The 26,495-nt window shown below is 31.4% G+C and overlaps 1 protein-coding gene and 1 non-coding gene across 2 annotated transcripts; one reads left to right on the top strand and one right to left on the bottom strand.

The window, feature by feature from the left end:
• Positions 1–16,167: 16,167 nt before the first annotated feature.
• Positions 16,168–18,754, top strand: LOC107921417 (homeobox-leucine zipper protein HOX11). Its single transcript, XM_016851271.2, has 4 exons — positions 16,168–16,933; positions 17,042–17,337; positions 17,439–17,518; positions 18,084–18,754. The coding sequence occupies exons 1-4, from the start codon at positions 16,669–16,671 to the stop codon at positions 18,406–18,408; spliced, it is 966 nt and encodes a 321-aa protein (XP_016706760.1). The 5' UTR covers positions 16,168–16,668; the 3' UTR covers positions 18,409–18,754.
• Positions 18,755–26,063: 7,309 nt separating this feature from the next.
• On the bottom strand, positions 26,064–26,167 carry LOC121214269 (small nucleolar RNA R71). Its single transcript, XR_005909853.1, has one exon. It is a non-coding gene; the product is annotated as a small nucleolar RNA R71 (small nucleolar RNA).
• Between the last annotated feature and the right edge of the window lie 328 nt (positions 26,168–26,495).

The raw sequence follows: 26,495 nt of genomic DNA, 5'->3' as shown, positions 1-26,495 counted from the left end.
CTAGTCACACTATCACTATCCACTGTTTGGTACTGCTATGTTTTGGATTATCTTATGGCATGTATAAAATAGACTAGTGGCGGAAGAATATTTTGGTTAATGTATATAGCCATGCGAAAATGGCTTATATATGTTTGAGCATAATGTTATAATCATTTGGTATGGAATGGTTAATCACTATCATAATTTGTGCTATTTATGCTAAAAGGGCTAGTTGAATCATGGAAACTATGAAATAGGTAAAGTCTACCTTAAAGGCAGATGCTGGCAGCAGCAGTGATGTAGATTTGGAAAATCATTAAAAATAGTAGGATTGGAATTAAATAATGAATAAATTATGTAAATGAACCTTCATGAATCTATTTTCATAGGAAAGTAACGAAACGATCATATGGACAGTATGTTAAGAGATATTCAGGTTCTCGTGAGACAGGGCCAGAACGGTTTCTGGATTCTCTGTTCCGACTTTGGAAATTCATTATAAATTAACCAGAGATAATTAGGAGTCATTCCATATATGTATAGATTCCTTTCTGAGTCTAGTTTCTATAGAAAGAAACGGTATCAGTATTGAAGCTCTGTGCAGGGAGATATCCAAGTCGTAATGCACAAAGGTCAGTGTAGTCGATCCCTGTAACATGGGAGACTTTGACTAATAAACTGTACTAATTGGCCCGACCAAAAATTCTAGAAAAAATATGTAGATGGGCATATGAGTCTAGTTTCAGGGAAAAATTATGAAACTGATTTTCGAGTTGTGAAACTCAGGATATGATTTTTAAGGTGACAGTGTCGCAGTTAGCCAACTGCCTGGAAAATTTTAAAATGGACTGCGATAGTAAGCGAATTTAGTCTGTGAACCCCTCGTGTCCGACTCCGGCAATGGTCTCGGGTACGGGGTGTTACAACAAAACCTAAGAAAACATGTTTTTTTGTACAAAATGAACATTTCTTAAGGTTAGCAAATAACTTCTCCTTGCGTAAAACCTTAAAAACTGATCCTATGTGCTAAACATGTTCATTTAAGTTTTGACTATAAATCAAGATATCGTCAAAGTAAACAACATAGAATTTACCAATGAAATGTCGCAATACATGATTCATCAACCTCATAAAAGTGCTTGGTGATTTAGTTAAGCGAAATGGCATGGCTAACCACTCATACAAATAATGTTTCATTTTGAAGGTTGTCTTCCACTCGTCACCTTCTCGTATTCGAGTCTGGTGGTATTCACTCTTTAAAACAATTTTAGAGAAATTGTGTGAACCGCTCAACTCATCCAGCATGTCATCGAGCCGGGGTATCAGATGCCTATACTTAATAGTTATCTTATTGATAGCTCGGAAATCGACATAAATACACCACGTACCATCTTTCTTTGAAACCAAAAGCACGAGTACAATACAGGGACTTAAACTCTAACGAACATAACCTTTCTCCATTAATGCTTCAACTTACCTTTACAGTTCCTTAGTTTCTTTAGGATTACTTCGATATGTTGGTTGATTCAGTATGATGGCACTGGGGATAGAGTTGATTTGGTGCTCAGTACCTCTAATGGGTGGTAATCCATTTGGCACATCTTTAGGAAAGATGTCTTGAAATTTCTGTAACAACAAAACAATAGAAGATGGAAAAGTCTCATCGAGTTTGTTTGTGTTAAATAGAGCTTCCTTGTACACAAGTACAAGTAGTGGATTACTAAGAACTAAAGTTCTCCTAATTTCTTTCTTATTGGAATAAAAGCTCACTTTTTCAGACTCTCTCTTTCTTTTCTCATATTTTCTTTCAATTTTACCTCAGACTCTTTCTTATTCTTTTATTCTCTTTTCTTTTTCTTTTGCTTTTGATTTTTCACTCTATTCTTTTAAGCGAATCTGATCCTCGTATACTTTTTTTGGTGTCATTAGGGCTAAGCTAATAGCTTTTTCATTATGCTTGAATGAATAGCGGTTGGTGTAGCCATCATGCACCACTCGCCGATCATATTGCCAAGGCCTCCCTAGTAAAAGATGTCCGACATGCATAGAAATAGCATCACAGAGCATTTTGCTGCTATACTTGCTAATGGAAAATGGGACTACAACTTGCTTAGTAACTTGATCTCCGCACCATCATTCAACCATTGCAACTTTTATGGCTAAGGGTGCTTAAGTGTTGGCAAACCAAGTTTTTCCACCAGAGCATTCCTTGCAACATTAGTACAACTTCCACCATTAATAATTACACTAAATTCTTTACCTTGAATATGGCACCGGGTGTGGAATATGTTTTCATGTTGTTGTTCATCATCTGAGGCGTGAATGTTCACACTCCTCTTCACCACAAGTTCACCATCTACGAGATATTCCACCTTACTTGTATCAGCAAGTTGAGTTATTTGTTCACCATCAAATTTAGATTCAGTCTCAATTTCTCCATTGTCTCTAAGGATCATCAAACTTCGATTGGGACATTGACTAACAATATGTCCAGGCCCCAAACACTTGAAGCACTTGACATCTTGCAAACAACCTTGTTGCATTTTTGTCTTTCCTTTGTTCACAACATCACTTGGCTTGTAGAATTTGGGTAGCCTAGATTTATCTTCTGCAGGCATGGTTGTATCCTTATAAGACGTTTCGTCCTATTTTGAAATAGAACCAGTTTTGGATGCCACTCGATACACACCTTTCTTCTTAAGTTGCCGTTCAACTTTTATGGTCATATGAACCATATCCATCAACTCTACGTAGTGTTGGAGTTCAACTACATTAGCTATTTCTCGGTTTAATAAAAAAACCTTGCTCTAGTAGCCTCTCAATCTTCATCAACATTGGCTCAAATCAAGGCTATCTCTATCTCCTTGAAGTAATCCTCCATGGTCCGATTAACTTGTGTAAGTTTTTGGAGTTTTTGAAACAAGTCTCGTTGGTAGTGGCTGGGAACAAATATTTTTAGCATGAGCGCCTTCATTTCAGCCCATGTTTCTATGATTCATTCTCCATTTTGTCTCTTATTCATGGTTAATTGATCTCACCATTTAATAGCACAATTTGAAAATTCAATAGCTGTGAGTTTTACCTTTTTCAGTTCTGAATAGTTGTAACACTCAAAAACTAATTCTATCTTCTTTTCCCATTCCAAATAGGCTTTAGGATCGGTTTCTTCTCAGAATGAAGGAATTTGCACCTTAATATTTCCAAGGTTGTCATCAATTTGCTCTCACCCTATTGGCTCTTAATTTCTACGACTATATCATCTCACACTTCATTCTAACGCCTGATTGTTTTCCACTCCATTATTGCCATAGTAGTTATCTCGGTAGTTTCTTACAGGTGCTCACTATTGTTGAACATTAGGAACATGAGGTGAACGGCCTCGTTGTGGTCACCTCTCTAACTGATCAAGCCGCTCTTGGATGGGCTCTAATTGATTTTGCATCGTTCGTTCCATCTCCCTCAACAATGTTTGATAAGCCAAGTTTGGAACTCCTCTACCTTCATTAGGATTATTCCATTTAGGACTCCTCGACATGATATCTATCAATCACAAAATAATGTTAATAACAATATGTTCCTTACACTTAGAAAACCTCACAAATTTCCCTCATAAGGAAAAATTGTTTTTGTTCGCTCCACTCATGTTTGCACTCAGTTTGGCTTCTTCTCGCTCTTTCAATCTCACCACTCATGCCTTTTTCCACTCCATTTATTCTCAAAGCTTCAGATTGAACTAATTAGAACTTGAACAAGGAACGCTTGCAACTGTCAGTTTAAAATGTACGGATGGTATGTTGTTAGATAAGCTCAAAAGGGTAGGAAAGGTTAAGCGTATTTTGGCTGTATATATATTTCTAGAAAAAAAATTCATTTGACCAAAAGTTACAAAAAGATGGAAAATGGGTTAAAAATTGCTTGCTGAATACTTCGAGTTTATAGGTAAAAACGTAATTTTTCTAATCGAAAAATTTTTGATAGCATGATAATTTGTCAAAAGGTGTAAAATATGCTCCAGAATATTAATCGAATAAAATCTTTTTTGAAGGGTCTATAGACTTTTTCTCCTATTCATAAATCATCTTTTGTTTTTTCCTTTTTTTCCTCAATTTTTTTTGAATTCGAGACCTCTAACACGATACCTGATTAGATTTTCGTAGCTCTAATACCAAATTATGAGTGCTCGTATTCGTGAATTTTATTACAAGTCACTAAAGTGTCCGATCGTCTAATTCTGTACCGTTATTAAATAATGTTAACAATGAAAATTAGAATAAATAATATTTGTTCAATGGTTAGAACGGAAGTGATATTGGATGGATAACTTGCACAAATAAACACTTAGAAATGAACCAATCGATATGAAAGATCGTCACCTGGTTTCCATAAAGTGAAGAAACGAACAAGTTTGAAGAAGGAAAACTGTGACATGCTATTTAGAAAAATAAGAACCAATAGTATAAGGTTTTGACGCCACAAGGTAAATCTTAATAAGCCCAGATAAGTTCTTTCAAGAAAAAATAGATAAAATTCTCACAAAATAAAAATAAAAATTTTCATTAGCCAACAATGTCCTTTTACAAGTTATTTATAGGCCCTAATATGATTATTCAAATTTCTATATAAGACCTTTCAAATTCGACATTTACTAGTTGTTACTACAAGCATTTAAATTCGGTTTAACTCATGTAGGGCAGCCAATGAGTCATGTCTTTTCACTTGATTCATGTATAGTTGAAAAGGCATGTCTCGTCACTTGTTAATGAAATAATGTTCCCTTAATGTGCTATCTAGTGTCCTTTTATCTCCCTTAAAATTGAATATCAAATTATCATGCAATTGAATTTTTGCAGAACTTATACAGATCGGAGACTTCTATCATAGAGGCATTTTCGTACAAGGGTATGTTCACCAGAAATGTTATCTACAGTGGTTACAAATGAAGAAATATGACGAACATTATTTAGCATGGTGCCACTAAAAGCACAAGGTATCGATGGTTATCATGCGAAATTTTACCAGTCCCAATGGGATATTATTGGGGATCTTGTGTGTTCGATGGTTCCGAAGGTTCTTGAAAGACATGGGCTTAATCTATGATCAATAGAACTGTGATTGTATTGATTTCGAAGGTACAGGGTTCGGAGATCATATCTCAATCTTTATTGCAGGAGGAAATATTTCTAATAATAATATTATTATTGTGCTAAAGGCTTTTCATACCATGAAGACAACTACAAGGAGGAATTGATGGATGGCTTTTAAGGTAGATTTGGAAAAAGGTTAGGTTATGATAGAGTTCGTTGGGATTTTTTGACAGATACTTTAATGCATGCAGGGTTTCCAATTGGGTTGGTTAATGTCCCTATGGAGTGTGTTTCTACATCAACTCTTCAAGTCTTTTAGAATGGTGCAATTTCTCAATCTTTTTCTCCAACAAGTGGTGTAAGATAGGGAGACCCTCTTTCTCCATATCTTTTTGTTTTATGTATAGAACATTTTGGGCATTTAATTGAGAAATTGGTTGAAATGAATTTGTGGATTCTTCTAGTTTTTTCAAGGCGAGGGCCTAAAATTTTGCATGTGTTTTACTGATGATGTACTCTTATTTTGTAATGCAAATATAGCACAAGTAGAATGTGTGAATGAGGTTATAAGCTCTTTTTGTCAATACTCGGGACAAAAGATCAATAGAGACAAGACAAATATTCTTTTCCCATAATATGTTGGAGGAGATAGTCGGTACTATTACGGGGAAACTAAGATTTTCAAGAGTAAATGATCTTGGGAAATACCTGGGTATGCCTATTTTTCACTAAAGAATCACATCATCAACATTTGGCTTTGTAGTTGATGTAAGATTCGTAGCAAGCTTAGTGGTTGAAATGCCAAGAATCTTTTGATGGCGGGAAAAATAACTTTGGTAAAGTCAATTCTTCTAGCCATCTTGAATTATTTCATGTGTACGGCTCGTCTTCCTTTATCAGTTTGTGATACTATTGAAAATATAGCTCGAGACTTCATATGGGGTTCGAGTGGAGATGTGTGAAAACCTTCTACTGTGAATTGGGTAGATTGTTGCAGGCCTTTGAGTAATGTGGGTCTTAGAATCAGAAGACTTTCTGGTCAAAATAAAGTATTCTTACTTAAGTTGGGTTTCAACATTATTGCTGAATCAGATGCTATGTGGGTTTGATTTTTAAGGAATAAATAAAATGTTAAGAGTTTGATGTCGTGCTCTATCTCAAGAGCATGTTCTTCGTTCCTTTGGAGGTATATTATGAGAGTTTGGCCAGAAGTCATCCAGAATGTTTTTTGGTCAATTAGTGATGGTCAATTGGTGAATTTTTGGAACAAAACTTGGATTAAAAATATTGGGCTAGTCAAACCTTTCTTTGAAGGATCTAGCCAACCAGATGAGACATTTCGAGTTTGTGACATGATTGATGCAGAAGGACAATGGGATTGGTGTAGATTAGTTTCTCTATTACCTAACCATGTGCTTTCTCATATGGCAACCATACTTCCCCCTTGTATATAAGTAGGAGGTCAACTATACTTTCTCATATGTGATTTCTCATGTGTTTTCACAGAATCAACTGGAAGAGGTCAATTAGAATTCCTTCTCTATGGGGGAAACCTACAGTAACTTTTCTAGATTTGGTAGTGTGGATCCAAATATTAACTGGGAGTTATTATGGAGGTGTAAGGCTCCCCAACAAGTTCAAGTTTTTTTGTGCTTATTATGGCAGAATAAGATCTTGAAAAATGACAAACGAGCTCAAAGGCACATGACTGATGTCAGATATTGTGTTCGTTGTGGAAATCCATTGGAATCATGCATCCATGCTTTATGTGATTGTGGCTTTTCAAGAGCGATATGGCAACTGGTTGTTCCAATTTCAATAAGAAACATGTTTTTCTCTACTCATTTTCAAGATTGGATTGTGTGGAACCTTACGAACCAAGGAGGAGATACGGAGAAGGAGAAGGAATGGCCGACTTTGTTTGCAATATTGTGTTGGCTTCTATAAAGAGTCGTAACAATTGTATTTTCAATAATAGCCATAAAAATGTTGAGAATGTTGTTAGCACAAGTGAGACTTGGACAAAAAAAAATCTTAAACTCGAAGTCGAATGAGATCTACCGCATTTAAAGAATAGTTGGGGATTGCTGGGTTGGACCAGAAAGAGGCTGGATTAAACTCAACATCGATGGTGCAGTTTTAGCCCATAATGGTTTTTCTTCAATTGGAGGACTTTTCAGAGATCATGGTGCTAGATAGATTTGTGGATACACTATGAAGACTAGGGAGGAATCAGTTTTTAAAATTAAGGCAAAAGCTATTTTGAAAGGTCTAAAGATAGCATGGGATTTTGAATTTAGACAAGTAGAGGTAGAGTGTGATAATGCTTTGTTAATTGAAACTATCCTAGCAGGTGATGCTGCAAATAGCAAGATGTCAGAGTTGCGTCTGATTCATCAACTCTTAGGTCATAATTGAAGAGTTTGTCTTCGATATATTCCGAGGGACCATAAACAAAGTTGCAGACCATATGTTTAAATTTTCAAGTACGTATTGCAATGAGTTACGGATTTTTGTAGAGAACCTAGAGTCGGTTAAAAATTTACTCAAGTTAGATTTTGACCATTTGACTAATGTCACTTAGTTGTATTTTATTATTTTTGTTATCACATTAGTGTTGTCTTTGTTCACCAAAAAAATAGTAATTAATTTGGTTTAAGTTTACTAGTGCATAGACAAAAGACGTATATTTAAATTTTCAAATGACGTTCGAATTGATTATGTCAACTATCACTGACTGACTACTATTTTAGTTGCCATCAACACTATTGCTAGTGCTGAAAGATGTAGATTAAAAAATATAATTAATTAGAGATTGTAAATAAAATGTAGATTAAAAAATAAATAAAAGCACTAAAAAATAAGATACATAAACTAAAACTTATTTAATATAATAGTATTTGTTGAGGACTAAAATAGATAGATGAAAAAGGATGTCAGTTCTCATGGAGATGAAGATGAAGATGAGTATCATGCATAGAAGTGGAAGGTTGAAGAACAAGCCCACTTTTAAGGCCAATGATGGGTATTATAGGCAAGGGTAACCATGCCTTAGCCTTAAGTCTTAACATGTGGTTTACAACTATCTTTTCATTATTGGCTATAAAGCATATTAGCCTTCTAGATAAGGGGCGATAAGATTGAAATAAACCAAGCGAGGTCCATGTGTGCTCCATAAAAAGATGGATCTAACACCTATAAATGGCAAGGTAGATCAGAGGTGCTTTACGTGTTATATATATACATTTGGGAGGTCCATAATTAGCAAAGTATTGCCCTCAGGTGAAGTTTTAATCAACGAGATTGCAATTAGGAGAAGTGTGGGTGGTAAGGCCTATTCTAGTGAGATTCTGATTATAATTTCCACCCAATTAAGAGGGAGGTTATAAAGTGACTTTCCTCAATACAAGTTGCCTACTTGTTTGTTAAAGGTGAAAGGGTGGTATACACGTGGTAAGGAAAATGTATGTTTTGTGAACATAAAGATTTTTGTGGTGGGTTTAATTTAAATTAAGAAAGCTTCAATTAAGTTTTTTTCTATTTAAAGAAACAAACACATGTTAGGTGTTAATAAGCTACCTATTAAGCAGGTCATAATGTATATGGTACATGTAAAAACCATATTGAGCATTCTAAATTGTGATGTTTAAACATTCCCTTGGACATCTTAGTTTATATAAATAGTATATAAGAATTTGATTGAACTATTTTGTTATTTTCTTTGAGACCTTAGGAGATTAAGGAAATCTTTCGAGAAATAATTTGCTATTTAAGATCTTTGTTAACGATTTTGTGTTCAATTGCCTTTGGTAAGTTTTAAAATATTAGGTTTTTTTCATTTTAGGGTTTAAGGAAAATAGTAGATTCAAGCTTTAGGTTTTAGATACAATGGCTAGTGGTGGTAACCAGATGAGTAAGAATAATGTGGCTAAAAAGGACAAGGGAAAGGGTAAAGCAAGTTTAAGCATACAACAATAGTGAAGAATCTAGACAAATATAAGGAGTTCTCTATGGTCGTTTTCTCCAACAAATAGGAATGTAAAACAATCGAGGAGATGGCATGGATGTTGGAACTGTAAGGAATTAAACTGCTAATTATGCATTTGATTTTCCAATCCATGATGGAGTTAACTGTATTAGTGACGTGTTTGAGGGTTTCTTCTTAGCATTATATGTCTTTGAGGAGGTTCGTATCTCCTATTGCATCCATTCTTCAGAAAGGTGCTAAAAGAATATGGAATAGCCCCTAGTCAACTAATGATATTTTCTTAGTGGACCTTAATTTGTTTCTTTATCTATTATAATGAATGGGGCAAGCTTCGAAGATTGAATGCCTTCTAGAATATTTACAACTTCACCACACTCGCAATGTATGGTACAGACGCAAGCAATATATAATAAAAACACGATGAGCTTATCTTGATAAGAAAAAATATTTTTTTATCAAGAAAAAGAATAAAGAGTTGTATGATTTTTCCCATTTTATGGTTCAAACCAAAAAGTGAATGATGCACTAAGATCCAAACTTGGAGAGCGTAATATAGGGTTATAAATGGTAAATTTAGTAAATGGTATTGGAACAAAATAAGCTGATGATATGTGATAAAAATGTATATTTTTTAGCTTAACAAAGAAAGTTTATATCTTATTGTGCAAATCAATTGGAAACAAGCCCTGGGGGCCGAATCGAATACGAATGGATCAATAGACTCCAAAAATGAGATTGAATGGTGAGATAACAAGGTAAATGGTATGAATATCATAGAACATGAATGGTATATTGCTAATGGTAGATAAAGATATGTGATTATATGATTGAAATTGATAGTACTAGGGTATAAGAAATGGTACTTGCCAAATGGTATGCATTGATCACTTACCTTGTAAACATTGAAGAATGAATTAGTTAATTGTTATATTCATGTACTCACTTGTATCTAGGATATGAAATTTAGTTGGTTGGATAGATTATAACATGCATAGATTATGTGATTATGTTATATATAACCATTGTAAATGTTTTGTTATCTTGAATCATGAAAGTACCACTGAGCCCTATCACTCAACGTACGGTTTGTTTACTCCATGCACAAGTTCAGGTAATCTCGAAGCCTTGGGAAAATGAGGTAGCATCCAGAAAGCAACAATCGACTCAACCTAAGTTTGTATGACATTTTTCATTATGTCAATGGCATGTACCTAGGGATAATTGATATAATGTTAGAAATGGTTGAAATGGTTGTATAAATATTATGATTTTGTGAGTTTGGTTTTGTTCATACATGAAAATGATGTTAATAGCTTGATAACTATGTTTTGAACATGTTTTAATAGTATGGAATGATTGAATTGGGGCATTGGTGTCAAATGATGTTAAGCATGCTAAGTAGAAATAATTTGAAATAGGGACTTAATTGTCTGCCTACAATGCCGCGACATTAGGTCATCTCGTTGCGATGTCCCTTGCTAGAGGTTGCGACATCAGTTCTGTTTTATTTCAAAAAGTTTACAATTTGGTCCTCAAGTGGGGAAGCTGGGCTACTGTCTTCAATGTCACGACACCAAGCCTTGGAATTTGCGACACCCACTTGAAATGTTTTGAAAACTTTTTAGTTTAGTCGTAGTTCAACCTCAAGATGGTATTGAGCTTTTGTAAGCCCATATACAACCTGAAAATAATTATATATCATGTTTTACACTTGTAATACCTATAACTTAATTATTAATGATGAAATTTGTATGTAATCGATTATAGTTGCTCCGACGACGAATGTAGCATCTCGTAGCTTAGAATCAATAATCGAGTCGGGTATAAAGTGTTACATTGTTACAAAAGATCGTGCACTTGAATCCAAAAATATGCAAAAGAAAACTTGATCTCATCGGGATTTTCACCTTTGGCTAGTTGATAAATAAGCAAAATACAATTATTGAAACACCAAGGACCTCCCGAAATCATCTTCCTTAAATCCACAATAAGGAAAAATTGGATCAAATAAAGACTATTATCTACAATAATCTTGATATACTAGAACCGTGAATCGGATGCCAAAGAGATAAGAGCGTATGCTCCATCACATTAAAGTTGATGGCCCTTTCACCCACAAACTTACCTAGACAATGGTCGTAATCAAATTCTTCCCATGGATTTCTTCAGAATTAACCACTAACTTAGCATTTTCCTTCTCTTCAATTGAAAGACCCCTAAAATTGACTTCCATGCTCAAACACAACCGAACAACAAATTAAACAAAAAGAAACTTGACAAGCTATACAAGCATGCACAACGGCATGACTGAAACTTACACTCTAAATAGGCTCGAAACGGAGAGAGCAAAACAAGGAAGACAAAAGAGAATTTTTTTTTCTCAACATTTTTTGGATGTTAATATATTTACATAACCTAACCTAGTATTAATTTAATTTTTTTTAAAATTAGTAAAACTATATTTTGTTCTACCAATCTTCTATCTTTTATTAATATATTATTTTTCAAGAACTTATTTATTTATTTTAATTTTTTTCGTATTCGTGTCTTAAAATTCTATATGAAATTATTTTAGTGGGCAAATGGGGCTTTTAAAGGTGGCTAGGCCGGGACTTAGGCAGGTGCTTGGTGCATGAGGCTCTGGGGCCACAGCTTTACTGGTGTGAGGCAAGTGAATTGTCCGACGTGAAATGCTTGGACGATGGTGCGTTAAACGCACTCGAGGCTCGGAATCAAGGGGGGCGCTCCAGCGTTTGAAGGTTGGATGCTGAGCAGGCAAGTGACGGGGGCTTTGTGCTTGGCGGCGGATTTGGGAGATAAAGCAAATAAATTAACCTAAAAGATAATAAGTTAATCTCCCCCCCCCTTTTTTTTCTTCAAACATTATTACTTTTGTGCATCATAATTAATCCTCGCATCTTAGTCTCACACGAAAATTAGAATCTATTGTTGTTATAATTCAAATACAAGTAAAAAGAGAATTGTAGAAAACCTATAACAAGGTAACCTTGTTGAGGGGGTTTATTTTTTATAAAAATTAGTTCTTTTATGAATTAGGGTCTGGTAAAAACTAAATTTTACCAAAAGAAAAATAATTAGCAAATGCAACTACTGCTCTGGGTTTTAGAAGGAGAGAGAGTTAAGGGAGTTTAGTGAGTGTTTTTCTTGCGAATCAGGGCCAAATTTTATTTAAATAACATTTTTAAATAGAATCAGCATCATATTAATAGAAAATATAAAATTGGGGTTAAATTTACTTTTTCGCTAATTAAAAACCTGTCATATAATCTTTCCATCACGAGCGAAAGTTAATATAATTAAACCAAAAAAGAAATAAACACAATCAATTGGGTGACAGAAAAACTTTAAACATAGTTTCGTAACCTACTGTAAATTAGAGACTAAACATAACCCCCAATTTATTAGTGGTCAATAAATAGAGTATAGGAGAAGGTGGAGAAGCCTGAGGGTCCCCTTGGATCATGTTGATGCCCTCTACGAAGGCAAGGGGTCCCTTTCGAATTATGTTTGGGTTACCACATGCACATAGGATACAATATCTTTTCTGAAATGATTGATTCTTTGATTTTCCAAATATTAGGCCCTATTTTCACTTTAATTATTTTTTTCATAGCTAACAAAACTATGGAATTGTTTACATCTATTTTTCAGTGTTCCCATTCTTTAATAATTTAATGAGCTACCAAATTTTAATTCAGTCTTCACTTTATTTATTATCTAATTTTAAATTAATCTTTTAACTGTTCAGATTAAACCCTTAAATTAATATTTAGTATACTAATAATATATCTTTTTATTTTATAAATAATTTTAAAAAATTAATATATATTATTTTTTAAATATTTTTATATTTTTATAATAATTCTGATTTTATTTATGGAATTTAAAACTTCCTCTACCACTTACCAAGTAACTTTTCAAAATCTAATACACATCATGTCTAATTTGACAAACTGTTTTTTCTTTCCAATGGGTTAATGCACCAAGGAAGTATCTAGTAAAGCAGCAATTTTTAAGGTTAAACTATTTGATGTATTCCTATATTTAGTCCTATTACGATAACAAAAATTAATAATTTAAGTTTTATACCTTTAATTTTAAAGTAAACTCAATTGTAAATGCTAAATTGTTTTGATACGTCATTTAAACAGCTTTTTATAATGTTTATGTTTATCATCATTTAAAATTTTATATTTTTCACTTCAAAATTAAATTAAAAAATTATATATTTTTATAGGGTAAATTAACTAAATTATTAATAAGTTTATGTTTCAGTCATTTAATTTCAAAAGTTTACAAAATGATCATTGAACTATTCGAAAGTTTTTATTGCTACTAAAATCGTTGTTGTATGGCTTTCTCTATTTGCACTACCTGAACTAAGTGAAAGTTCTCATTCCTTTTCTCTTCTACAGCCTAGGTTTTTTCATAAAAAAACTTTAAATGTCACAAAGTTACAAATTAAAATCTAAATAACTTTCTTTTTGATCTATGTTATTATATTAACTATTAGATTGATTTTGATCAAATCTATGTTATTATATTCGTTGATGGGTATAAATCTACTGTATCGATTGTTAAATCATTACTTGAAACTTGTTAACTGAACTTTTAAAGAAAAATATAATAGTCTACTTACTTAAATAAAAACTCTTAAATAATTCATTGACTTAAATAAAAATTTTGAAATTTTGATAAAAAAAAAAAACTCACATTTACTTTAAGAGTCCGCGATTGGCCTTCATTTAAGTTTACGTCATTGGGAGATACGTTAATTGACCACTCGGAAAACTGCAAATCTTGAGATGATTAAAAATGGCCATCATTTCCAAAACCAAAAACAGTGACAATAATGCTGAATAATTGTGTTTGGTAAAACAACACATTTTAATCATTATTTTCTTTTTTTTTTCAGTTTTATCATCATTATGAGCATGTAAGTAAACAAAATTTTAGTCAGAGAAAGGATGGAAGAATATTTGATGATCTCAATGTAGTTGGATGGAAAATCATTTTCTCATGTTGGGGGTGATGATGATCAGGATTTTTCTGGCCCCTTCTTTGGTTACAACGTAATAATCACTCTTACTTGTCTATTTATTGCACCATTAATTAACTTAATAATCTTAATTTCCACCAAGGAACGGGTGATGCTGCTAAATTTGTACCAAAAAATACGTTAACTGAGATGATGATAATAAAATTTTAAAATTAAATATAATAAAAAAATAAATACAATCAATATCGTATTAGTGGATATATTATTTTTCTATTGATATTAATACATATTAATATTAATATGTTATATCATTTTAAATTTATTAATATTTAAAAAAGTTATTTGTATATTTACAAATGTAAAGTAAATTTAAAATATAAAATATTTATCAATTTTGTATATTATAAATAAAATTTACCAAATATAGTCCATTAAATAAATCCAAAATATACCACGAATATATATTTTTTTGTTTACGTTACTTTTTTTATTAAATTTTACTTTTACATTTTCTTTAGTCTTAAACAAATATTTTTTATTAATTCTTTCTCTTTTTTTAAACAAGAGATACATTTATTAAAAGGGTTGAAATATTATTTAATATAAGTAGTGTTTGGTGTTTTTTCATGTTATGATTTAATAGAATGTGATTGTTGGGAGTGTGATTATGGGAAATGTTACTTTACAACATTTGACATAAAAGATAATTTATGAATTTACCCTTATTAAATAAAAGATAATATTCATGTATTTAATTTTTATAATGAACTTTATTCTTAACTAGTATTTAGATTAAATATTTAATAATAAAATTTACTTGATCATTTTTAAATTATTTTTTAATTTATAATTTTAATTGGAAGCAAATTTGTTTTGCATATATATTTCTAAATATAATAATGTACATATAAATACTTAAAAAATATTTAAAATCACATTTTATTTTAACTAAAAGCTAACACATAGGAATGTTAAAAAAAAAGAATTTAATTCCAAGTACTACTTTAGGCAAAACTACAAATTCTTTAAAGCTAAATCATGCAGAAAATAGATTATGATTAAATCAGTAAGCTAAATCTAACCATAATTTTTTCTCCTTTTTCTTGTAAATAAAGACTATAATAAAATTAAATTTTCAATTAATATAACGAAAAGAAATGAGAGAAAGCCAATAGAAAATAAAGATAATGTGTAAATAATATACTATATAAATGATTAAATATGCATATAAAAAATAAAATTAGAAAAAAAATTTACTTGCAAAAAAATTCATTGAAATAATAGAGAAGAAGGATACAATACTTCTTTTTTACATTTATTAATAGATTAGTACCCTAAACTAATATAAAATATAATTAATTTTATCTTAATATCGTGAGAACCACATTGTAATATTCATGAAAAAATAACTCTCAAAATAAAATTAGATTCTAAAAAAGGTTAAATTCTAAAGAAAATAAATAAAACTTTAACATACCAAATATTATAATTACTTTCCAATTACTTAAACATCTAAGAAAGTTATCATTTCCTATCATACCAAAAACTACCGTAATGTATAGCACATTTCCTCCCTCCATTCTATTTGCAATTAAACCATGAGCCGCAGAGTTACCCTCCTTCCCCAACATATGCAAACCAGAAAGCTTGAAATTGAAAGCAAAAATACCTGCAATATTCAATAACTGGATCGACTTTTACCAATCATCAAACTTCTCCCTAGTTTCTCAATTAAGACCAAGCAATCACCCTTCAACCGCATCACGACCTAAGTTTGAGGCAAATTTCAGAACAGCCAAGCAAGCAGTTCAAAGCCTCGTTAACTTTAAACTTTTCAAGCCATTAAGTTTTTGTACCGGCAGTACATAGTGTTTTGAACGGTATGAGCGAAACAGAATGAAAAATGCCGGTACAGGCGGAACAAGTTGGAATTTGAGCCAAAACGGAAAAAGCATGCTAAAGGGTTCCACTTTTCCTATAATCATTTTGGTATAAACAAGTATCTTCCTTATTGGTGGGAAAAACAATTTTAATCCAAATGTGGTGGTGCTGGATTTTTTTTTTTGTATAATACATGTGTACCATTTGTTATATAATCTAAGCTGGTATCTATTTGGTCAGGTGATATAACTGTTCGTATTTTTTAAAAAATTTATATAAAATTGAAATTTAAAATCTTCAAAATCTTGATGTGTATGGCAAGAAAATCTTTTTATATTACTAGTTTTTAGTTACTTAGAAAAAGAAAAACATATATCCTTCTCCCCCCTTTGTCCACCGTGATGGTGTATGAAGTGGTGTGTATATTTATATATATTCACGTGCGTTTGTCAACCTGGATTTGTCGGTCAATCTTTTTCTCTCTCTCAAGGCAAAATAGAAAAGGAATGTTACAAAGGAAGGGGACGCGGGTCTTATGTGTTCTTCAGAATTCTTCCATTAAACAACATTCATACCTTCTCTTTCTTTTAACTCTCTTTTCCTCGTATATATCAATATCTCTCTAAGGAACAACAATACATAAGATCAATTCAAAGCTTCTTCTTTTTGTTTCTCGAGTGCTGTTTTTGTATGAAAAAAAACAAAAGGCTGACATGGAGTTGGCTTTGAGCTTGGGTGATCCCTCCAAGCCATTTTCGTTGCTTGGAAATACCCCAAAGCTATCAAGAAGCAAGGATCTAGGGTTTTGTATGGGGCTTGGAGATGGGTTCAAATCACAACATAAAATCGATGCGTTTGAAGCTCAAAGTAAAGGAGGAGATAGTGATGAAAAAAGGGTTCCTTCAGATCTACCTCTTTACCGTCATCTTCTTCCTTCTTCCCAAACTCAGCTTCGTATCCCTTGCCTCACTCATAAATGTACGTCACTATATTCTCTATTTGCCCAAAAAATGATTATCATTATAGGATATTTGGATCTTTTTTATTTTTGGATTTTGATTATTAGCTTTTGCATTGTTACATTAGATGGAGACGGCAGAGGGTTAGACGTGAACCAGTTGCCACCGGAAGCGGCGGCGGAGGAGGATGATGAGGAATCTGAGGAAGGAGCGGGGATTTCATCTCCGAACAGCACGGTGTCGTCTTTTCGAATGGATTTTGGGATTAGAAATGGAAAAAACAAAGGGAAGAGAGACCTTGAAGTTGAAAGAGTGAGTGACGATGACGATGAGAACGGGTCAACTCGGAAGAAACTCAGGCTCTCTAAAGAACAATCTGCTTTTCTCGAAGAAAGTTTCAAAGAACAGAACACTCTAAATCCTGTAAGTAAAAAATAAATAAATAATCTCCATGCTTTAGGGTTTTAATTTGTTCAAACATTTTTATTGATTTTTTTGGGGGGAAATTTTGAATGTTGGTTTAGAAGCAAAAGCTTGCTTTGGCCAAGCAATTAAATCTTCGTCCTCGACAAGTGGAAGTTTGGTTTCAGAATAGGAGAGCAAGGTATTCTTTTTTTTATATTTAAAAATTTATAAGATCATATTAGAGTAAATTATAGCTTTATTATTAGTCCAAATTATAGTTTTATATAAATAAAATTTTGGTAAAATTACAAAGTTGTTATATTAAGAGTCAGAATAAATTTTGTTCACTCTACTAAAAAATAGCAAACTAGTCCCTATATGTTTAATCAAAGAGCAAACTAGTTTTTCTATTAAAAATTTCGTTCATTTTTATTATTAAAGTCGAATCTTGTATGTCAACATGACGTATATATGGTATATTACGTGTTATTATCTGGTTATTCTGTCAGCTACGTTAATTTTTAACAATGCAAATGGATGAAATTTTTAATAGAAATGATCAATTTACTCTTTGATATAACATACATGCACTAATTTATTCATTTTTATAAAAGTAAAATATAATCTGAATCTTAATATAAGAGGCTACAAGGTATTTTATTATAAAATTTTCATATTTGATTTTTTTAATGATTTGAATTAAGGTATAATAATATTGAAGTAATTTACAAGTTTTTTTAGAAATATTTTATGGGACAAAACAGGACAAAACTGAAGCAGACCGAGGTAGATTGCGAGTATTTAAAGAGAAGTTGCGAGACACTGAGGGAAGAAAATAAGAGGTTACAGAAGGAACTGCAAGAATTGAGAGTTTTAAAAACTTGTCAACCATTTTATATGCAGTCACCTGCCACTACCCTCACCATGTGCCCGTCATGTGAGCGCCTTGCCACCAAGGGCTCCGCCGCCACCGCCGCCACTGGATACCCATCCTTTTTCTCCTCTGCAAACACATGTGACCCTGAGACATCCCCAAGCCCACCAGGCAATTTCTTCAAATCATTGGATGTGACCTCTGAAAAAACATGAACACCCCCCATTTTTTTATTTTGTTGTAAATGATTTTGGCTTGCAAGAATTTTTATAGGGGCTGTCTTGTTTGAACGATGGGAAGAGGAAAAAAAAACTAGACTTGAGGTATTGATAGATTTTTATAATTTCATAGAAAGTTGCCACCTGTCGGTTTTGTTTTCACTATGGAAAGAAATTAATTTCATTTAGTTAGGCTCAAGTGTTTAAAAAAACTCGTAAAACAAGTAAAAGATAAACTAAACTCTTAACAAAAAATTTTAATAAATTAAATTTTTAAAAGAGTTTTTTTTGGTTGTTTTGATGGATTGATAAGTGATGACGTAACTATTGATGTAGAGGCTAATGTAATAGTTGATCGTGAAAAATGATAACATGATGGTTGATGTAATGTTATGCTTGCATAAGATAACTTAAATTAAATTTTATGGGCTTTTTGACTTCGGATAATGTTTTGGACTTTATTTTTAGTTTTGGGTTTTGTTGGGATTTTAGTTAACTAGTTTAAATAATTTGTATGATTTGTTGTTAAGTAAATTAGATGTTCAGTTTCAAAATTAAATAAGTTATGATGTTTCTACTGTAAATCAAAATAAGCAAGTGGGTTTCTTTTGGAAGATAAATAAGTTAATAACATGTCTTTTAATTCAACTCGGTGGTAAAAGAACAAATGATTTAGAAAACACCTATTAGACAATGGTTAACGAGTTATTTTTTCAAAATCTGATAAAACTGAAAAAAAATCAGCAAAGTTTTTTTTTTAGGAAGCAGGCAATATATAGTATGAATACTAAAATTTTAGTAAAAATTATGAAAGATGTACTAAAATTGCAGATTTACTATTGTAGAGAAAAGGGAAAATCTTAAGAAATATATTTTTTATGAATATCACATGGATATGAATTGATAGGTGGAGTTAAAAAATTTAGATATGGACTAGATTGAAAAGTGGTGAAAAGAATAAGGATTGAAGTGTAATTTTACCATTTTATGAGAAAAGGGCTTAATTGCAATTATACTATAAATAAATAATATCTACATAAGTAATAATTACTTAGGACACATAAGTGTGCCATGTCTCAAATAAATGAGTAATGGGAAAATAATCATTTTACCCTTATGTCTTAAATAACACAAAAAAATATTTTTAAAGGGTAATTTGGTTATTTTATTTATTAAATATTATTTTTAAATTTTAAATTATAAAAAGAGAGATGTTTTTATGGGAGAAATTATAACCATTAGATTAAAATCATTTGATTGAATGTTAACCGATTTAATTTATTAAATAATTCAATGTTAAACAAAGAAAAAAAAAGAAAAGTATAGAGATATGAAAAGAAATTATTCTCTTTTGTAAAAACCCCAACGTGGGTACATCGAGGGAGGAGACAGGGAAAAAAGCTTTCCATTTAAGCATATTTCTAACCTAAAATTCTTTGAATAAAATGTGAGATATCACATCAAATTTTAATTCAAGAGTATTCTTTCACATGAAACCAACCATGGAGGCTTGTTATCACATCAAATTCTAATTCAAGAGTATTCTTTCACATGAAACCAACCATGGAGGCTTGAAGATTAAGACGAATGTGGGAGAAAGCATGAGTAAGTTGTTCCAATTATTATGTTATGTTTATTTGAATGTATAATTTGATGTGAAATTCTAAGGATTAAGTGTATAATTATTTTTTATGTTCTATGTGATGAAAGTATTATGTTCGTGTGTGATGTGAATGGTGAATGATTTTATGAATAATTTGGGGATGATTTTAAGTGATTAATTTGATAAAATTTGATAAGGATTAAATTGAAAATTATGAAAAATTTCAAAATCGAGGAATTAAATAGAGAAATTCAAGTTTGGATTTTTTTTGATAAGACTATAAGAACATGATATAAAGTATTTGAAATTTTGTACTTAAATTAGCATGTTTTAAATTAAAAAAGACCAAATTGTAAGGATTTGAAAACATGAGTTTTAGGACTAGTTTATATTATTTGAGAATTTAAAATTTTGAAATTAGAATATGAGAGTTTAATGGTTCGAAAATTAGGGACTAATTTGTGAAAAATTAACAAAAAATTTTAATAGTAAGGATTAAATTATAAAATCTTGAAATTTAAAAAAAGGACTATTTTACAAAACTATGTAAATTGAGATTTAAGATCAAATTCTAAAATAAGAAAATATTATTTTTAAGGACTGAATTGTAAGGCATTGTAAACTTTAGATTTTAGGGACTATATCATAAAAATTGTAAAATTTTAATTTCAGGGACTATTTTGTAAAAAAACTATAAAATTTGAGGTATATGGGCTAAATATGGACTTGATAGTTATATACTTGATTCCATGAAATATTTGATAAATAATTATGTATGAAATTAAATAGTAGAAAATTGAAATTTGTAAGTTAGATTGGTTGTTATTTGTATGCGATTTGGAATATTTGTTTGAGTTGTGTATACAAATTTATAAATTTGTGTGAATAAGTAAAATTACATTTTAAGGCTATCAAAAAAAGTTTGGATGGTGGATATATGTATAAATTTTGATCTATAATATAAAAGCGAATTTCAAAAGTTGAAATTGAGTCCAATAATAGTAAATTGTCTCAATGTTATGAAAAGTTATTGGAACTTTTTAATGTAACATCTTTTGTCCAAGTTTGTTATTAGATCGAGTAAGGGGTGTTATAGTAATTCTCCCCCCTCCCGGCTACTCAACATTCTTAAAGAATGGACATTATACATCTTAAAAACAGTCTTAATAGTGGGATCATAAAATTTGTAACCCTAGACCATTTGAAGTATCCTGTGAAATAGCAACTAATAGTCTTTGAGTACAGTTTCCTTTCATTTGGCTTATATGGCCTAGCCTTAGTTGGGCATCCCCAAATGTGCAAATTCTTTAAGCTAGTCATTTTACCTATCCATAACTCATAAAGGGTCTTTTCAGTCACTTTAGTTGGAACTCTATATGTGTCCTAACAATAATGACATTGAATTACTTAATGATTAACATGTTACATTTGATATTTAGTTCATTATTTGGTTTTGTTTTATTTATAATTGAATTCGAATTATGTTAGTACCACTGAGTATACATTACTCAACATACAGTTATGTTTGCTTTCGTGTGCAGCTTTCAAACGAGAGCTTTAGTAGACTCATCAAGCATCCAACTTCTCCAGTTTAGCTCAAAAGTCATGTTGTTGTTATTTGGTATGTATATAAGTGTTTTGAGTTGTATAGCATAGACCTAGGTTGGTGGACACTTAAGTAAGTCTTGGTACTTTTGGTAGTTTGGCTTATAATGTTAATATGGTTGAATTTTATCTTTTGATTATTAGTTATTTATGCTTGATTATATAGGTTTGAATGTGGAAATTAGTTGTTTAAGTATTTATGTGTTGGAAGTCATGAGTTGGTGGTGATTGTATGTGTTTTTGATATGTTGAATTGATGATTTTGTATTGAGGTAAGTTTTAGGTAAGTTTAGGTATAAGATGACAAGGTTTTGGATACTTGGAAAAGTGAAATTTGAACTATTTGACCATTAAGTTTTAACACAACAGTAACATGTCTTGAGATTTCTAAAAACAAATTTTACCTTATTATGAAATTGAGTGCTTAATATCTAGAGATATGTCAAGATGATCTCAACACAAACTCATCTAGGTCTCGAGACAAGTGGCATTTGTCTTAAGACAATGCCACATTGAAGATAAATAATTTTTTCCCTACACCAGGTCTCGAGAGAAGAACCCCTTGTCTCGAGACATCCAAACATCGAATCTAAAATTCTAAAATAAGGGAGACATGTCTTGAGATCCAATCTCGAGACTTGATGACCTTTGCCTCAAGAATGAACTTTTTTGTCTCGAGATTTGTTGACATCAAAGTAAAATTTCCAAATAGAAAATGAAGTCTGTCTCGAGACATGAGGTTCTTTATCTCTAGACAGTAGGTTAAAATTTGATACTTGAGTTTGGATTTGAGTCCTAACTCTCAAATTTATGTGTCATAACCCTGTAATTAGATGTAATTGATTATTATGTACTATAAATGTACGTATACTCATGGTGGATGGATTAATTGATATGAACAATAATTATGAATTTAATTTTGTGAATTTATGTCAAGTTAAGCTGAGTTGCTTTGGCAACATAATGTGATGTCACATATTCAGATCCAGTGTGGAGTGTCACATGTGATGTAGGAAAGTTACGTCTGTGTAATTTAGGGACCACAACCCTAATATAACACTCTTGCCCATTAAGCTTAATTTCTAATCAATACATCATCAATTTGAAATTAGTTGTTAGAGTGTCTATATATATATTTGACTCATACTTTATATAATAACTGAAACCCAATAAACGTTAACCAAATTAGATCACTTTTAATTTAGGCTAACTTTTAATGATAGTAAATAAGATTTAATTATTCTTATTATATATATGAGGTCCATATTATCCAACATGAGAAAGTTTGGTTATAATATTGTAATTCCTTTTAAAACAAGAAACCTGTTTAAGATTATTGGTTTTTCTAAAATGATAGAGTTATGAAAATTAATAAGGACTTGTAGTAGTGTAGGGACAGAAGTTTGGAGGGTGTTGTGTTGTAATGGAAGATGCAGAGGTGGTGGTATAAAATTGGAGAAGACAAATTACAATTGAAAATGGAGAAGGTAGAAAGAAAAATTTAAAAGACTGTAGATATATAAATGGTTAATTGTTAATATTAGTTAATGATTTACAAAAATATGGAATAGGAAATATTTACTAGATAGGTAAGATTTTGTGATGGTAATTTAGGCAATTCATTATTGTAAGTAATATAATTTATTACAGAATGAAACATAAGTTTGATACCCAACTGAATTTGATCGATTTTAATCAAGTAAATGGTAAATTTGGATTAATAGGAGTAATTCTCGTATGAACTTTATATAAGAAATTTCCATGATTGGATATGTCGTGAATGTTTAATAATAATATGATTTGTACAAAATAAATTAGTTAAAATATTATAATTACCGTGTATGAAATTTGGTTGCTTGCATTCCAAAGAAATTCGTTTTGAATAAATTGCTCTATTCATTTTAATTGATTTATGATGTTGAATAATTTGTTTAACTAAAAACTCAAGGATCTTAATTTATGACTACAATGGTTGGTCACTGGAGATGGCGACAACTAAAATAATGAGATATGTCAAAAGTTTTAGGATATATATGATAAGAGGGAAGTCAGTTATGATTGAGGTCTTAATAAATAAACGTTAACAAAATAATTTTTTTACGTAACGTGTAAACTTATTTCTTATAGGTTTCAACTTCAATTCCAACTATTTATTATTATTTTTGTGATGAGACATTCGTGGATGAATTTCAATTAATTTTGATGTTTGAATTATTGCTTGTACATGGAAAGTGAATAAACTGAAGAAGGTAGATTTTTATTAAATTTTAGGGGCTTATACACACCAAGGAATATGTGATTTAATTAGGATTTTTTCATTGGTTTAGGGTTTATTCATGAATTAAATTTGGATACGATATTTATGGAGAACAATTATAAGAACTAGAAAGGAAATATTTTGAATTGTATTGCAAGCGACATATGAAATATTGGAACATAAAACGTATAAAATCAAAATAAATTCATAGTTTGTGAATGCATAATAATCAATTGAAGATGGTAGCATAGATTTTAGTACTATTGATAAGTGCTAAAAGTAACATTTTTTAATCTCATTCTTAATGCGTTTCTGGATAATTATTTGATGAAAAATGGTGAATTTTATGCTCATAATCCTTTAAATTCATGTTTCTATACTTAGGAGAGCATTTGGGAGCAAAAGGAGCGAAAAACAAGTGAAAACTAGAAAATTGGAGCAAGGTACACTACTGTGTGAGCAACACAGGTGTGTGCCAGACTGTGTCAGTTTCGTAAACTACACTCCAAACACGTGGAAAAACGTAATTTTTAGGTTTTTTTAGGCATTCTAAGACCTATATATGACAAAAATAAGAAGATATGAAAAAACAGCCAAAGAATATTGAAGAAAACAACTCGAGAAACACCATTGAAGCCGACTTTGGAGCAAATTTCCATCAAGATTGAAGATCTACTTTTGATTTCTTTGAAGTTTATTATGAGTTTCTTTATTTCTTGTGGTTACACTGTCTTTGAGATGTCTTTATTTGTGATTATGAACTTTCTAAATAACTAGGGGAAATGAATCCTAAGATGAATTCTGTCTTTTAATTTCTATTTTTACGCAATAAATAGTTGGATATTGTTCCCAATTATGTGTGCTTAATTCTTGGTTTAATATTTCTAGACTATTAGTCCATATTTGATGTGCTTGAATCAGAGGAGGAATAAGCCCTGTTTAAGAGTAGATCTAGCATAATTGAGTGGAGTGGCATGCAATCTTAGAAATAGGATGACATAAATCTACCATATTAGAGTCAAATCTAATAGAGAGTCTATAGATCGACTTAATACGATAATAGGGGTTTTAATTAGAAAGAAATTTCAATTAATCAACCTAGAGTCAGTTGCTCTTAGTATTGAAGAGAGATATTAGCATAATTTGGGGAGTTCTATGGATCAAGATACTAAATGAAGAAATTGCGTAATTTAGATTGATAGTGACAGATGAAGTCTAGGTGAATTCTTTCCTGGGTATTGCCTCGCTTCTTGGTTGTTAATCGATTATATTCTTGATTTGTTCTTTGTTGTGTTCTTTAGTTAATTAATTTAGCTAATTTTAGTTTTAATCAATCACTCCAATTTATCTGTTAAATAATAGAAAGACGGTAATTGCTAGTACTTTTAGTCTTTGTGGAAACGATATCTTTGCTCACTGTAGCTATACTATTAATTGATAGGTACACTTGTCTTTGTCAATTTTTTAGTTGGTTTCGTGGACATCAAGTTTTTGGTGTCATTGGCGGGGACTAAAATATTAGGAAAACTTTATTTATATTAATTTAGCCATTTTTATTTTAATATTTTTATTTAATTTTTACATTCTAATTTTTTGTTTGTTTGCTTCTAACAGTTTCTTTTGGTTTATGACTAGGGGAAACCGATTGGATCCATTAATTTTTGATAGTGAGATTAAAAAGACTGCTCGCAAAAATCGTAAAGAGGTTAGCAAAGCAAGGCAAAGTCAAAAGAATAGAGTAGATGATCAAGAAGAAAAGGATATTATTGTGGAGATGAGTGATAATCAAAATAATTAGCTACCTCTTGCAGGTCCTGCTTCTTGGACTTCATATAATTATGCTAAGCCTACTCTTATTGGGACTGAACCGAGTATTGTGAGACCTACCATTGCTGCAAACAATTTTGAACTAAAGCCAAACACAATTCAGATGGTACAACAGTATGTTCAATTTGATGGTTTGCAAGATGAAGATTCAAATACTCATTTGGTAACTTTCTATCAATTTTCAACACATTCAAGATCAATGACGTTTCTAATAATGCCATACGCTTACGGTTATTCTCATTCTCTTTGAGGAGTAAGACAAAATAGTGGTTGAATTCACCTCCACGAGGTTCTATCATGACTTAGGATCAAATGACTAAAAAGTTTTTGTTGAAGTACTTCCCACAGGCCAGAACAGGTAAGTTGAGAAACATCTCTTCCTTTGTTCAATTTGATATGGAAACATTATATAATGCATGAGAGAGATTTAAAGATCTTTTGAGAAGATGCCCTCATTATGGGTTACCTTTGTGGTTACAAGTTCAAACCTTCTACAACGGTTTGAATATCTCAATTAGGCAATTAATTGATGCAGCGGTTGGTGGAACACTGAATAATAAAACACCTAAGGAAGCTCAAGAGTTTATTGAAGAAATAACACTGAATAACTATCAGTGGCACGTCGAACAAAATCGATGAAAGTAGCCGGTGTTTTTTGTTGGATCGCCGGCACCCCTACGGGGCAGCAGAAAAATAAAAATTCAGTGACCCTAACCACGGATCCATGTGTGAGGAACGAATCGGGGTGATAAATGTTACAAAATTACCTAATGTTTATTCTGAGTAGACAGC

This window comes from Gossypium hirsutum, chromosome D01, assembly GCF_007990345.1.
Source record: "Gossypium hirsutum isolate 1008001.06 chromosome D01, Gossypium_hirsutum_v2.1, whole genome shotgun sequence".
Classification (NCBI taxonomy): domain Eukaryota; kingdom Viridiplantae; phylum Streptophyta; class Magnoliopsida; order Malvales; family Malvaceae; genus Gossypium; species Gossypium hirsutum.
This window is presented reverse-complemented; position numbering and strand designations above follow the sequence as displayed.

Coding starts and splice junctions, on each gene's coding strand:
- LOC107921417 (XM_016851271.2), top strand. CDS start 16,669: ATGGAGTTGGCTTTGAGCTTGGGTGATCCCTCCAAGCCATTTTCGTTG. Junction 16,934..17,041: donor CCCTTGCCTCACTCATAAAT/GTACGTCACTAT, acceptor TTGTTACATTAG/ATGGAGACGGCAGAGGGTTA. Junction 17,519..18,083: donor TTTCAGAATAGGAGAGCAAG/GTATTCTTTTTT, acceptor GGGACAAAACAG/GACAAAACTGAAGCAGACCG.